This window comes from Camellia sinensis, chromosome 1 (assembly GCF_055761805.1).
Source record: "Camellia sinensis isolate YWXY chromosome 1, ASM5576180v1, whole genome shotgun sequence".
In the NCBI taxonomy this organism is placed as follows: domain Eukaryota; kingdom Viridiplantae; phylum Streptophyta; class Magnoliopsida; order Ericales; family Theaceae; genus Camellia; species Camellia sinensis.
The window spans coordinates 152,378,376-152,395,157 of record NC_138961.1 but is presented as its reverse complement, the minus strand read 5'-3'; the positions used below and the strand labels follow the sequence as shown (position 1 = coordinate 152,395,157).

At 34.5% G+C, this 16,782-nt stretch overlaps 1 protein-coding gene across 1 annotated transcript; it reads right to left on the bottom strand.

The window, feature by feature from the left end:
• Positions 1–13,731: 13,731 nt before the first annotated feature.
• LOC145820372 (uncharacterized) lies at positions 13,732–15,478 on the bottom strand. Its single transcript, XM_082915775.1, has 4 exons — positions 14,983–15,478; positions 14,437–14,765; positions 14,063–14,319; positions 13,732–13,963 (listed from the first exon to the last, which is right to left on the bottom strand). The coding sequence occupies exons 1-4, from the start codon at positions 15,476–15,478 to the stop codon at positions 13,732–13,734; spliced, it is 1,314 nt and encodes a 437-aa protein (XP_082771901.1).
• Positions 15,479–16,782: the final 1,304 nt, after the last annotated feature.

Here is a 16,782-nt window from a genome sequence, read left to right as displayed (position 1 = left end):
TAGGCTAAAAATTAGTGCGATGCAAAGTTATATCCAAATATAAAGTCAAGTTAACTGATCATTATTTTTGTTGTTATTAATTTATTTTATGTATGATAATTATCACGATTTAAAAAATAATTAATGCCCTTATAAAAATGAGAACAAAATCATATTAACATGCACACACAAAAAGAGATATAAAGAGGGATAGAGAAAGAAATGAGAGAAATGTGAATAAATAATATACATAGGTTATTATTTATCATTTTTTTTCTCCATCTCGAATGACTGAATTACATGACAATATATTATTAGTTATCATTAATTGTGCAATAATTATATGTCGCATAAGAGATGATATAAAACAGTGACAAAAAAATCAGAGATATATAACATTTATCTAATATAAAATTTATAAAAAAAAACTTAACATCACTAAATATTTAAAATGACAAATTAAATATTTTTTTATAAAAAAATTTAAAAAATAGTGATATAAATTTTTTAAAATATTACTTAAAATGATTAAATTAAAATATATATTTTTATTAGAAGTAAAATAATAATTTTTCAAGAGTTGAACGAGGGCACGTGACCACCCTGCAAAAAGCTCCTTTCAATTTTCCTTTTAGGAAACACCACCCTAATTTATAAGGGAGATTTACAGCTGGGTCCTGGTTTAGTAAATAATGGTAAATTAAGTCCTACTTACAAAAACACTTTTTACCTGTAAGTCCCATAATAAGTTTAAATGACGAAACTACCCTTACCAAATCAAAAACAAAAAATACAAGCACAGCTTTTCATTCTTCACAGATCATTCGCGTCATTTCACATCCCTCACGGATTTCATTCTCTCCTTTATCGATTTTGCCTCATATTTCGTCTTACTTCATCAATCTCAGCTCAGATTCCAGAACAACAAACTAGATCATCAAACATTCTCATATTCGAATAACCAAAATGGTGAAAACAAGTAAGATTCAAATACCTTAAACCCTAGTTTTTGCGAAAATCTTCCATTTTCAAAACTTTTGTTTTTGATTTCTATTTCAATTTGAATGTTGAGTCCGTTACTGTTTCTATAAATGTTCTCAGATTTCGAGTTGATTTGAGTCAAAAATCATAGTTAATAATGTTATCTTCCTTTTGATTTCAGTTTGAAAGTTGATTTTAGTACCATTGTTGTGAATGTTCTCACATTTTGAATCAATTGAAGTGAAAAACCCCTAGTTAACCATGTTCTCATGCTTTCGATTTAGGTTTCATTGTTGATTTTGGTACCATTGTTGTCAATGTTCTTAGATTTTGAATCAGTTTCAGTGAAAACCCCTAATTAATCATGTTTCTCATGTTTCCAATTTAGGTTTCATTGTTGATTTTGGTACCATTGCTGTGAATGTTCTCAGATTTTGAATCAATTTAACTAAAAACCCTAGTTAATCAAGTTCTCATGCTTTCCATTTAGGTTTCATTATTAATTTTGGTACCACTACTGTGAATGTTCTCAGATTCTGAATCAATTTAAGTGAAAAACCCTAGTTAATCATGATCTCATGCTTTCAATTTAGGTTTCATTGTTGATTTTTGTACCATTACTGTGAATGTTCTCAGATTTTGAATCAATTTAACTAAAAAACCCTAGTCAATCATGTTCTTATGCTTTCAATTTACATTTCATTGTTGATTTTGGTACCATTGCTGTGAATGTTCTCAGATTCTGAATCAATTTGGGTGAAAACCCTTAGTTAATCATGTTCTCATACTTTCAATTTAGATTTCATTGTTCAGTTTGGCACCATTGATGTGAATGTTCTCATACTTTGAGTCAATCTGAATGAAAAATCCTAGTTAATCATGTTCTTGTTCTTTCGATTTAGGTTTCATTGTTGATTTTGGTACTATTACTATGAATTTTCTCACATTCTGAATCAATTTGAGTTAAAAACCCTAGGTAATCATGTTCTCATGCTTTTGATTTAGGTTTCATTGTTGATTTTGGTATTGTTACTATGAACGTTCTCAAATTTTGAATAAATCTGATCGAAAAACCCTAGTTAATCATGTTCTCATGCTTTCGATTTAGGTTTCATTGTTGATTTTGGCACCATTGTTGTAAATGTTTTCATATTTCAAGTCAATTTGAGTGAAAAACCTAGTTAATCATGTTCTCTTACTTCTAATTTAGGTTTCAATGTTGAGTTTGGTATCATTACTGTGAATATTCTCAGATTTTTAATGAATTTGAGTCAAAAACCCTAGTTAATCATGTTCTCATGCTTTCAATTTAGGTTTCATTGTTGATTTTGGTACCGTTGCTGTGAATGTTATCAGACTTTGAATAAATTTGACTGAAAAATCCTAGTTAATCATGTTCTCATGCTTTCAATTTAGGTTTCATTGTTGATTTTGGTACCATTGCTGTGAATCTTCTCAAATTCAGAATCAATTTGAGTGAAAAACTCTACTAAATCATGTTCTCATGCTTTGAATTTAGGTCTCATTATTGATTTTGGTACCATTGCTGTGAATCTTCTCAGATTTTGAATCAATTTGAGTAAAAAATCCTAGTAAATCATATTCTCATGCTTTCGATTTGTGTTTCATTGTTGATTTTGGTACCATTCCTGTGAATGTTCTCAGATTCTGAATCAATTTGAGTTAAAAACCCCAATTAATCCTATTCTCATGCTTTCAATTTTTGGTTTCATTATTGATTTTGGTACCAATGCTATGAATGTTCTCAGATTCTGAATCAATTTGCGTGAAAATTCTAGTTAATCATGTTCTCATACTTTCCGTTTAGGTTTCAATGTTGCGTTTGATAAGATTGATATGTGAATGTTGTCAAATTTTGAATTGATTTATGTTTAAATACTAATTTTGGTACCATTACCATAAATGTTCTCAGACTTTGAATCAATTTGAGTGAAAAACCCTAGTTAATTATGTTCTCATACTTTCGATTTAGGTTTCATTGTTGATTTTTTATCATTGCTGTGATTGTTCTCAGATTTTGAATCAATTTGAGTGAAAAATCCTAGTTAATCATATTCTATTACTGTCAATTTAAGTTTCAATGTTGATTTTGGTATCATTGCTGTGAATGTTTTCATATTTTAAATCAATTTGATTGAAAAAACCCTCATTAATCATATTCTCTTACTTTTAATTTAGGTTTCAATGTTGATTTTGGTACCATTGCTGTGAATGTTCTCAGATTCTTAGTCAATTTGAGTTAAAGACCATAGTTAATTATATTCTCATGCTTTTAATTTAGGTTTCAATGTTGAGTTTGGTACCATTACTGTTAATGTTCTCAGACTCTGAGTCAATTTGAGTCCCGACTTAATCATATTCTCTTACTTTCAATTTAGCACTCAATGTTGATTTTGACACCATTGCTTTTAATGTTCATAGATTGATTTTGGTATCATTGCTGTGAATGTTCTCAGATTCTGAATGAATTTAAGTCAAAAATCCTAGTTAATGATATTCTCTTGCTTTCAATTTCGGTTTCAATGTTGAATGTTATCAAATTTAGAATTCATGAGAATGACATTGGAGTGATTCTTTTAGGAACATTCTCAGTGTTAATATGTCTTCTATGTCGATTTTCCGTAGAGGAAATCCACTCATGAAAACACCAAGATTGAAGAGCAATGCACGGAAAACAACAAGAAGCCATAAAGAATCGACTTCAAGGGACAAAAAGCTAAAGGGAAAGCATAATTAACTTTCAGATCAAACATGGTGACAATAGTGAAGCTGTTACAGCACATCAAACTCAGAAACAAACATATTAAAGGGTTGAAGAAAACCCCGTTCTGGTTATTGTTTGATGCAATATTGAAGAACAAGTTGAATTATAAACAGTGCAGAAAATATGATGATATTGCATTCAAAATAATTCAAGCATACCAATCAGGCAGCTGTGGTTCGTTCCAGTTTGGACCGGAAACTGTAAAGCTAACAACATAAGACATTAAGTCCATTTTCGGTATATCTTGAAGAGATAAGCCAATGAATCTTGGTTATGGAAATAAAAGGTTATCATCATTTTTGAGAAGAAGATCCATACAAACTAAAAGGCTATCGAGCACAACCATCATGGACTTGTTGCAAAAACCATTGAAAGGCAATAAGAAAGAAGACACCGAAGATGCAATTAGGATGTTGTGCATGTACACTTGTTTAAAGCTTTTTTTCTCTACATCAGGAACGACAGTTAGATGGGTATTTATTAATTACATGGAAGACATAAACTCAATGAGAAAATACAATTGGGCAGAAGCAATAAGAAACACACTGATGTCTTCACTTGAAAAATACCACAAAAATCCAACAAAAGTCACAGGATGTGTTATGGCTCTCTTAGTAAGTACATCTTTACTCTAATTTATTAGTTTGTTATTAATAACATAAAGTATTATTTCTTATTCAAATGACAAAAATTCTTTACATTTGGTTTGTAGTATTGGTTGTGTGAGCACACAATGATCATCCACCCTAAAGTTAGCGAGACATACCCAAGGGTGATCAAGTGGAATCTTATCAAATTACATACATGTATGAAAGTCGCATCACTACATGAGCGGACAACAAGACAGGTCGCATCCTCATCCCATTTGAATTTCAATTCAAGTTGGGAAAATTTCCTACTTTTATACACTGAATTATTACTGAGAAACTTTCTAGTTTCCTAAACTTCAATTTTTTCAAAAACTAATATCTATTGTATGTTGACTTACAAGTAACTGGCGCTCAATTGAGTGAGGAAAGTGATGAAGAACATGATGACAATAAACAAGAAGAAGAAGAAGAAGAAGAAAAAGATGCTGACCAAAAAGAAGAAGAACATGTTGACAATATTGAAGAAAAAGAAAAGGAAGATGCTGAAAAGACTGAAGAAGAAGAAGAAGATGCTGAAGAAGAAAAAGAAACTGCCAACTACATGAGAGATGAATGGGATGTCAATCGACAAGACACCAATGAAGACTTTGATGGCTTGTGCAACATTATAATCAATGATGCATCTGAGGGAGAAGAACACATTGGTCAACAAAGACTTCAGAAACTTGAAACTGAGAACAACAATTTGCAACTTGACAACACAGTGAAGACCGTCTACATAAATACACTTAAAGAGGACAACAGGCTAATCATAGCACAAATACAACAATTAAAAGATGAAAATACTTGATTACATAACCGATTGGTTGAAAAAGAGGTCCATGAGATAACCCAAGAAGTTTGTGTAATAAAGAATTCTGGGATAGATGCAAAGAATGAAGGTCATACAATAAAAGATGAAAATTCTCAAGTGGTGCAAAAAGAGGCCCATGAAAATTCTCAAGTAGTGGATAAAGAGCTCTAGGGGTGTGTAAACGCGCCCGAACGTCCCAGGAAAATCCCGTTTTGTCCATTGGGCTCACTACAGTTCGAACTCAAATGTCACGGTTCTTAATCTGATCTTGCAAAGTGCAATGCGAGATTGATAAATCACCAAAGAGTCCAAATCCGGCAAATCATTTTGAAAAATTGATTTTTAGAAAGAAGTGCCAAACATGGATTGCTTTGCCAGATACAGAGTCACCACCTAAATGTTTTATTTTTGGGCAATTTAGGAAACCCTGATTCGTGCCTAAGGCCACGTGTCCGTCATCACTAAAGTTGCCTCGGCTCAGGAACTTGGGTACGAGAGGGGAAGGTCATGCAATGAGCACCCCCGCTCGCCCGATCAAAGATCGGCCTTTACTAACACGATATCTTGTTTTTGAAAACACATGTGCTCTTATTCCGGTTTATTAACCTAAAATTACTATGTGATGCGCACAACATACAAGTATAGACTGGATCGCCTAAATTGAAGCAAAACATTTCATGTTTGTTTTTTGAAAGCGGTTTGCTACTCACAAGTAGGCTAAAATGCGGATTTTTCCACCCTTAAGTGGGCTTAGGAAAATATGATTTTGCCATTCTCAAGTGGGCTTAAAACTCGCAATCAATGAATTGTTCCAATTCAAGTAATCCAACCTTCACCCACAGGCATTCAGACAGTTATATCATATAAGCAGTTAGCCTCATGGCAAGCATGCTATCATGGCAGTCACTCACACACATGTAAGGATGCTAAAGCATAAACACTTACCGAGTACTCCGAGCCAAAACAAAAGCTATGTTAGAAATCAATGCATGATCCTAGCTATGTCAAGAATGCTTGCCTAATACAACACATACAAAATGCAACTAAGATAGGCTCGGCTTTTCTAAAATGTCATATGAAATGCAATTTGATACATGTATTCAAACAGGAATTGAAATACAATGTAGTTAGTATGATGTGCCGAGCCCGGTGCATGCAAGACAAATCAATGGATGCAAACATGCAAGCATAAGGATGCTAATTGAAACATGCCCTAAAACTAACCATCGTAAGCTTGCAAATAAAAGGGAGAAAAAAATGGAGGTTGGAAGACATGCATCACACACACGCACACTTATTTACAACAGTTGTGCCTCTCAACGGAGGGTCCGAATGAATAATACAGAACCGACTAGTTAATCTAAGCTAATCTAATTAAACTAGTTATTACACAACAGAATGAATAACAAGCTACAGCTAATTATTACACAACTCTAACTAATTAACAAATTAACTAAGTTAGCAATTAAATAAGCATATAAATTATATGATGTAGGCTGCCTTAGCTCTGCTTTGGATGACAAAGGATGCATGCATGCTCGAGTCGCTTTGTTCAAAAATCCCTCGCGACGTCCCGATTTGCCTCTATTTGCAATTGATCTCAGAAACTTGCACCAAGCTCCAGAGAGATGAAACTCCACCTTGGGAATCTGTAGGGATGCTGCCGACTAGATATTGGCCTTGGAGACCACCGGCCGACCAGTTTTTGTGGTGAAAACTAGAAAAAGTGGTTGGCCAGCCACTTTATCTGGTCGACTGACTAGTTTTTGCTGCTGGTTTATGATTTTCTGCAATAGAGGGCAAGAAAGGGGCGTAGCAAAGTATTTGCAACACATGTATGCACGACCACCCTCCCTATCATTACATAAGCTCAAGGGAGTGTAGGTCTCGACCCTCGGGCCACCAATCACACATCTCGATGTATGATGGCCGAGGAGCCGAATTGCGCAACTTGATATGGAATGAATGCACACACAAACACCTAAAGCCTAGAACTCCGTCATGTATAGTCAAGAGTGTCGGCGACCGGGAATCGAGGTACGTTTCATCACTTCGAGTATGAAACGTGTCTCGTTTCCTGTGTTTGGACTAACGCCTATTCCAAACACAATGCAACAAACATGGCATGCTCAATGTGACTCAATCATGCAACTTAATGCAACATGCAACTTAGACATGCAAACATGCAAGGGAGGGACATGCAAACATGCGACTAGCATACACAATACTATGAATTACATGGCACACACAATGCTCATGACGCTTGCATACACAATGCACATGATAACTAACATGCATAATGCGATGAAAATGGCATGCACAAGTGTAATGATCAATCATGCAACAACATGGCATACTCAATGCTATGAACCACATGGCACACTCAATATACAATGGACTTAAACCAAGATGGATAGGCCACAACCGTGTCCAAATCAGTGGCCAATGGTGATGAAATCAAGGCAACAAAACACATACAAGCATGCACAATGCAAGGGCCCAAGCCTAAGGCACAAAACACAACTTTCCAAAAGCATTGAAAGGATGCAACATGGAGTACAATGGCATATGTTTCAGCACTAAAATGGCATGCAAGATGACTTAGAATCATGCAAAACAACTCATGTAATGCATGTTGAAAGGCTCAAACATCAAAAGCTAGTGAAGCATATTACACTAGAGACATGCAAGGCAATGCTCAAATGATCAAACCAACCCCAAACAGACCCTATGTAGGCCAAAACAGTAGCAAAATGAGTTGGGATCATGGCTTTGAAAGGCACAAAAATGGGGCTCATGCAATGGCTCACAAATAGGGCATGAAAGCATAACTCTAAAGAGCACTTAAAGAGTGGAAAATATGGAAGTATAGCAGCCCTACATGCTCTGAAATAACATTCCCAATGATGCCAAAACATGCAAATATCTCAAGTTAAGCATGTAAGAGACCTCAAAACTCAAAGCTAGTCAAGGCTATTGCACAACAATCATGCATGGCAAGCATCATTCGACCAAGAGGCCTCAAAATAGAGCTAAGGCAGCCCAAAATATGAACCAAACCATGTTGGAGCAAAGCCAAAATGTGCTAGAATAAAGAGCCAAAATATCATGCAAACAAAGCTAGTCAACAAGATTTGTTCTACAAGTATATGAGCCACTCAAGAGACAACCAAAACAGCTTTAGACAGAGTTATGACATGCTAAATGATGGTCAAAAACCCACTGAAATGGAGTCAATACATGCTAGCAAGACATGCTAATTTGATGAGCCATAAATGGGAATACACTACACATATGAGAAGCATGCCAAGGGTGACCGAACCAACCATGGACAGAGTCTAGGCGGGCTCTAAAAGTCACCAAAAAGTACCTAAACCAAGCCTTGAGAGTATGAAAAGATATGCTCCTTTGATAGGCCAAAAATGCAAGTAAACAAGACAAAAAAAGAGAGGGTCACCCCTCTCTGATTTAGGACCTCAAAACCACATGCCAACCACTGAAAATCCACTGGATTTCAGTGATTAAAAGGCCAATCAAGGATTAGCTCAAAGGCCCCAAGGCATGGCACAAAACAAGGCCAAACAAGGCACAAAAGGGGATAGAACACCCCCAACACCCAAGGAGCCTCAAACAAACATGTTAAGTAATCAAAAATAAAGCTTTTTGTAGTTTAAATTTAATCCAAGAGAAGCATGCAAATATGGCTAAGAGAGTGATCAAAATAGAGCTAAAAATGGAAAAAAAAAAAGGTTACCCTTGAAGCATTGCAACAACAGCAATTCCTCCAGCCCAAAACTAACTCTTATGACCCAAAAACCACCTCCAATGATCTCAGCTCAAATGTGGTGGTGTGTGGCTAGGAGTTGTAGTGCAAAAGTGAAGGAACAACACTCTTTAAGGCACCAAAATATAGAAATATAGAGGGAGATATATGCTTACCTTAGGAAATTTTTCTGAAACTCAACCAAGGAGAGGGAGGCCGTCTCTTATAGAGGAGCAAAAGTTAAAGCTTCCTCAAGAAGCTAAAACTTGGGTGCAATCCCTCCATACACGTGTATAGAGGATACAGTCTGTGCCCTCCAACTGGCACAGCTGGCATCCATTCAGTCTGACAAAACAAGAAGAAAGCTGCCGACCAGAAAATGTGGTCGGCCTGCTACTTTTAGTGGTCGGCCAACCACCCAAAGTGGTTTCCCAGGAAAAAAGTGGTCGGCCAGGGGAAATGGTGGTCTCCACACTAAAAGCAAGCCAATGGTGGGGTGGGAAACTAGAAAATGTGGCCCAAAGACCAAGAAAACCAGTTTCTCGACCAGAAAATTGGCTGGCGGGGAGAAGAGTGGTCTCCAAGGATAAAAGCTGGTCTCCCACCCTTGTACCACTTCCCAAACATGGAAAGTAAGGTTTGTACCCAAGACAAACCAAAATGGATGCAAGATGAGGGTTCGGGAGGCAAGACGCGCGGTCGGGAGCCCCAAAAACCAGCTGCCGAGCATCAAAAGTGGCGTACGACCACAAAAGTGGTCTCTTGGACCACAATGTCCCTCTAGACAGAGGAAATGAGGTGTGTCCTAAAAGCCGTGCCAAACGGAGAATGTTAAGCGGTCTTGAGCCGAGACGCACGACCGACGGCTCTGAAAATCGAAAATTAGTCTCCAAATGGGAACAATAGCCTACGACCACGAAAAGTAGCCTACAACCACTGAGAGATGGTCTACATGACCTCTCCCTCTCTCTGGGAAGAGAAAACAAGACTTGGTCCACGGATCAAGTCAAAGTACAAAGGGTCCCGAGGTCCGGAGGCGAGGCTCTCAGCCAAGAACTCTGAAACCTCAAAACGAGCACAACACGCGCAATCACCAAGCGCTCAATCGATGACGTCTGAGTCTTAAGGTTGGTCAAAAATGGGGTGTCTACAGGGTGTTTGCGGTTTGGTTTTGGATAGTTTGCGAATCGATTTGGACCTGCCCGCATATATGTGATTTGAGGAAAAGTCAACCCGTAACCGCCCGTAGTGCGATTTGCAGTTTGTGCGGTTAGGGTTTGAGGATGTGCGGGTGGTTTGCGGATTAGACTTTTTTTTAAAAAAAATTATTTTTGAGCCTTTTTTTCCCATTTGATAAATATTTATTTTGGGTCATTTTTCCTCCATTTTCTAAAATGCACCAACATTAATATTTAATGAATTAAAACTTATAAAATTAAAAACACAACAAAATCAATTCCTAACACAAACAAATCATTCAAAATCCTAAATCAAATCATAAAGTAGCACAAGCATATATTTCAAAATCTTAAACTAGATCATCAATTCCATTCACTATCTATCTACTACTCAACAATACAATTAAAGTAAAATCATTCAAAATCCTAAGCTTACCTAAAAGTAATTCTTCATTAACTTTCACATTCATCCAAAATGCAATAATAAAATATAAATAAATTATTGTGAAACTTTATTCAATTCAAACCCATTAAATAAAATAAAAACATTTGCAATATCTCAAACTCCATCATGAATCACATCCAACTTTAAAAAATTCCAATTCCATGCATTTGGTTAATGAACCCTGCGCAAAAACAAACTGAAAAATATCTAGGTAGGATATAGGAATGAAATCAACGGTTAAGATTAAGAGAGAGAAAAAAAGTGCCGCAACCGGCAAACATGCCAAATCTAAACCGCATCCACCCACATTGTGTCTACGAAACCGTCCATTTGTATGCGGATTGGGCGGTTTGGATGGGTTTTGTGGGTCGGATAAACCGTTGAGCTCCATTAGGAAAAGGTCTATGAGATAACACAACAAGCTTTTGCAACAAAAGATTGTAAGACAAATGCAAAGGATGAACGTGATACACCAAAAGATCAAAATTCTCAGTTGTAAAATCAATTAGTGGAGGTAGAGGTCCATGACTTAACCCAACAAGTTTGTGTAATAAAAGTTTATGATCTAATAGTATCAAGACAAACAAATCTGCAAAATTCCATGATCATAAAGATCAAAGCTAAAGCAAGGAAGACTACTGAGATATCAGATTATGAGTATGGAGGCAAGAAAGTTAAAGTTAAGAAAGGGAAGGAACACAAAGATGAAACAATTTCTAACAAGTATGCTGCAGCGCAATTGCTACCTCCTGAAGATAAATATAAACTGCAGATTCTTTGGAAAGAAAAGCAAACAAGGTCAAGATATAATCTTACATAAATCTTGCAATTTTTTCTATAGTACAAAATATGAAATGAAACTGAGAAATAACTCTATTTTCTAAAAATATTTTGAATTAATTATTAACACATTTTTTATTATTTTGTAGCGCTTGTACATGGTTTGGCAACAAATATGACAATTATGTGTTTATTAATGATATCAAAAGCTTAGTAAAAGGGAACGACATACCCAGCTGTGTACATATAAAATTTGTAATTTTTTAACACTAAGAAACTTTTCATTAATTTATTAACATTACTTTTGTGTTCCGATTTCATAGACAATTGATGCATATTTTGAGATTCTTGAAAGAAAACCATAAGCACAGAATTCTGGTGATGGAGCAAAGCACAATGGCAAGTCTTTCGTACTGTCAAATCTATATTGGGTAAGAAATAAATGTGCATGTGTCAATTCTATACGTTATCTTCCTTTCGATTTTGGTTTCAAAGTTGATTTTTGTGTTTGTTATCATTGCTGTGAATGTTCTCAAATTTTGAATTTGGTATCTTTGCTGGGAATATACTCAGATTTCGAAACAATTTGAGTGACAAATCGTAGTTAGTCATGTTTTCTTGCTTTTGATCGAGATCTGAATATTGAGTTTCGTACCATTACTGTGAATATTCTCATATTTTTTGTAAAAACTAACTAATGTTGAAGAAGGAAACTTTAGAAAAAAGGAAAAAGATTTTGAAAAATACACTGTAAGAATCCCTCATATGTAGATACATCCATATCCCCATCCACAATTCGAATCATTGGACATTACTTGTTATCGACAAAGACTTGGGAACTTGGAAACACTTCAATTCTTTGAGACCAACAAAAGGGAAGGGCAGGCACTACAACGTTGCATATCAACTGGCAAGAACAATTTCATATTATCATTACTATAATCAAATATAAATCACTATATACTTTATATTAATGTTTTTTATAGCAAAAAATCATCAATGAATACATGAAAGATACACCTCGTCGAGCAGAAAAAGTATGGAATCCTAATGTAAAGATTGAATCAGTCAAAGGCAGCCTTCAAAGAGAAGAAATGATGTATGTTATGTTTATTCTCACAAACAAATTTTAATATCTTTTTCAAAAAAAATTGTTTTTTCCCTAACTGTGTCAAAAATTATTTTTGTAAGGTTGACTGTAGAATTATTGTTTGCTACATCATAAGACAATACATAAGGTATCAACCAATTCCAAACACATCACCACTAGGCACATCCACAAGATTGAGAGCAGACATAGTACATGAGTTCCTCAATGATCCACAAAGATCAATCAGAGTCAAGATTGCTACATTCAATGAAATCTTTTTTGATGTGTAACTCAATGAACTCTTTTTTGTCACACTCGAATACAATGACTAATATTTTTGTTCATAGTTGCAAGCATATTGCCTCACAAACAAATTACAATTTTTATGATGTGTAATGGAATATTTTGTCATACTCTCAAAGATATATGCACTAGCGCTTTCTTGATGTTTTTGTTCATATTTTTAGTTTCTATTATCCTGTTCCTCACACTATTATATGTGAAAAGTGAAAATAGTGTTACATGTGAAAATAATGGTTTCAATAGACCATGTACACAAGACTTTCTGTATCACAATCAGTACTTTGTTGATGTTTCTATTTATATTTTCAGTTTCTACGCAGTGCTTTGTTGCCTCACAATATTTTCATAATCACTTATTTTGAAATTAAAAACTTAAAACTAAGAATATTTCCAATTTTATACAGTGTTCACTCAATTTTCAAAACAACAAATATTATCACAAGAATTTATTTGCTGCCTCACAATATTATCACAATTTGAAAAACTAAAATTCAAAATAGAGAATATTTTCATTTTCAGTCCACTGTTACTTTATTTAAAACATAGCATTGATCACATCTATTTACAATATAAATTCACATTCATTCAATTGATCACATTTATAACTTGTTCCGATTCATAACAAGAGCCTCACATTATTATCAAAAAATCAGCTATTTTGAACTAAAAACTTAAACTGAGAATATGCTCAGTTTTTAGTCAATATTCACATAATCTTCAAAACAAACATTCAACAGTCAAGTTTATTTACAAAGCCAACCAAACAAATAATTCACATTAAAAACAAACATAAAGCCAACCAAACAATATTATCACAAACAATTTCAAAACTAAAATTCAAAACTAAGAATATTTTCACTTTCGATTCTATGTCACTTTATTCAAAACATAGAAAATTATTACTCAGCTCTCAATAGTACAAACTGTTACTTCAAGAAATTTATGAATATGAAATTTTTACAATCACAAAGCAGTTACAAAAAATCACAAAGCCTCCTTAGACGATTTCTTATTGTGATTGCCAACCTTTCCACATCTACTACAAGTAATTTGCCTTACTTTTTTATCATTGGAACGAATTCTCTTCTTATTTGGCCTTCCTGGTTGCTTCCTAGACAAAGGAGGAAGAACAACATCACTATCACCATCAACATTACAATCTGGTTTCCAAATTGAAGGAACAGGATATATGGGGAAAAAATAGGACTCTCGATAACTTTGAACATAAAAGTATTGATCAACAAATAAACTCAAATCATGTCCACTCTTTTGTGTAGCACCAACTGTATGTGCACATGGAAACCCTTTCAACTACCACTCGCCACAAGAACATATTCGTCTACTAATGTCAACTGAAACAGATGGATGTGAATGCATCTCATAGACATCATTCCTAGATGAACTAACAATCCATGGCCTCGAAGTATTAAAAGCATCATGCAACTTGGACTCTATTTTGGGACATATCACACCATTCCATTTATTAACAAGTTTCCTCCTCTTAGCAATTCCCCTCATCAACTTAATTCTTACACTATCAATCAACTTTGTGATAGGAAAATGGCGTTCCTTCTGTATCCACAAATTGAAAGATTTAGCTACATTCAATCACATCTCTCCGAAGTGTTGCCCTCGAAAATATGTATTACTCCAATGATCATATGGTATATCATCTAAAAACTTTTCTACTCTTGACCCACCTTCAGTCTTTAACTCACCCAAACATTGATGAAATGTTTCTTCAGTTGGAGCATATGCACATTTCCCAAACAAAGTGATCAACTTTTTTTTCAATCCATGAAACATACCACGCAAATAATGCCTCAAGTTCATCTTCAAATGATATAAAGAATAAGCATGGAAAGCCATTGGCAAAACTTTAACTAATCCAAGGTTACGATCTGACACGAATGTAATATTTCGTCTTGGTGAAACAACTATACTCATATGTTCCAAAACCCAATGCCAGTTGTCTTGATTCTCCGTGCCAACAATTGCAAAACAAACTGGAAAAAATCCTGCATGTAAAAAACAGAAAAAATAAGAATATTCTATTATTCTTAAAAAAATGGTAACACTTTAACATTCAAAATATCAAATACTAAAATGAATAACTGTAAAATAAAAAAATGCATATACAGTAATAATATTATATAAAATTTAGAACATTCAATCATATTTCTAAACTAAGAACTTTCTCAATTTCAGAACAGAGAAAACAAATTTCTTGTGTACCTTGATTTCCATATTTTCCTGTAGTAGCAAGTAAATTTTCTCTAAATCTTCCATTCAAAAATGTGTCATCAAGGAACAAGAGAGGTCGACAATAATCTAATCCCCTAATGCAAACATGAAAAAGAGCAAATAATCTCTTAAACCGTTTAGTATTATTGTCACACTCAAACTCAATGCAACTCCCCGGATTGCAACTCTTTGCAACATCAATATACCATCTTAATTGATCAAATGACATTAAGTAGTCTCTAAAAATATCACCCTTTGTTTTCTTTACCCCTAACCAAGCTTGACGATAACTAACTCTCAGCCTATACCCCAACTTAAAATCCTGAACAACATGAACTGAGCGTGTCAATGGATTATCACAAACACCTTCAACAATCAAATCAGCAACTAAATTAGAACTCATACGAGAATGATTCATTATACATACTTCAGCACCACATGTGTGGGCATTGTTGAGCTTTATAAACAAACCAGGAACATTCCACATACAACCGTTTGTCTCTTTAAACAAACATTGTGTGGTAACACGGACTTTATCATTCTTAACAAATACGAACTCAAATCCACACTCAATAGAAAACTTCGACAATACATCTGCCCAACCAGCAGATGACAATACTTTTTTCTTGTGTCAACAAAATGATGATAACATATCAATCTCTTCTTCAACCTCCAACCTCGAATCCCTCTTGGAGGATGTAGATGCTTTGTTTGACAAGTTCACAGACTTACTGTTGTCATGAGACAATGCAATACCACAAACTTCAAGCTCCAACATTGTCTCTCTTTCTCCATAATCCAATCTTTTGTTGAGAACACCACAGTCAATGGTTGAATTTTTTCCTCTCACAACAACATCAATACATTGTGAATCAAAATGCACAACTAATACCAATAATAATTCTAACTCTTCATTGTTGTCCAACGTACAACTAGGATGTCCAGGCAATGAGTAAGATAGGCAAATGTTATCATATTGCAAACTATCCCATTTCAAACACAGCTTATAAACCAACTGATCATATGTAACATTCTGATCAATCTTAATTGCAAATGTGCAACCATTATAATTGCACAACAAAAAAATGGGGACACTCGTAAAAGCTTCACTCATCTTTCAATCCAAAAAAAAGAAAAAAAGAAAAGAAGAGATCACATCAATAAAAACATGAACAATTCTCAATTTGCTGAAACTACAAAACCAGAACAAATACTTCATAACAATACTAAGAACTTTCTCAGTTTTCACAAATCATGTTTTCAATTCATAAAATAGTGAACCAAACCAAGAAATCATCTAGCAAATCACGCTTTCAATTCGTAAAATCAAAATTATTCAACATATTTTCATAAATAAATTCAATCAAACCTAAATTTTTTTCTAAAAACACATAATACACAAAATCGAAACAATACATACCTACGAAAATCAAACATCCAGCAAATCAATACTTCAATTTATAAATCGAAATCACACCTAACAAACTCCAATAGATTTCAACTCAAAAAGCCTCAAATACGAATCTGTCAAACATCGAAATCAATTTATGTATAATAGTGAACCAAACCGAGAAATCCTTCAAGATCCTTCGAGATTCGAATCTTCATCTACTTCCCCTAACTAATTTGTTTTTGTTTCTAATAAATAACGTCATATATACACTTGTTTGGGTTGAAGGGAAAAAACCTCTTTTTATCTGTAAATAGGACTTATTAGTTCAAACACTTTTAGACAGGACCTAAGCTACTACCAAAAATGTAGATAGGACTTTAGGTAATTAATCCAATTTA

Coding starts and splice junctions, on each gene's coding strand:
- LOC145820372 (XM_082915775.1), bottom strand. CDS start 15,478: ATGTGGAATGTTCCTGGTTTGTTTATAAAGCTCAACAATGCCCACACA. Junction 14,320..14,436: donor AGACTGAAGGTGGGTCAAGA/GTAGAAAAGTTT, acceptor TTGTGGATACAG/AAGGAACGCCATTTTCCTAT. Junction 13,964..14,062: donor ATATGTTCTTGTGGCGAGTG/GTAGTTGAAAGG, acceptor TTATGTTCAAAG/TTATCGAGAGTCCTATTTTT.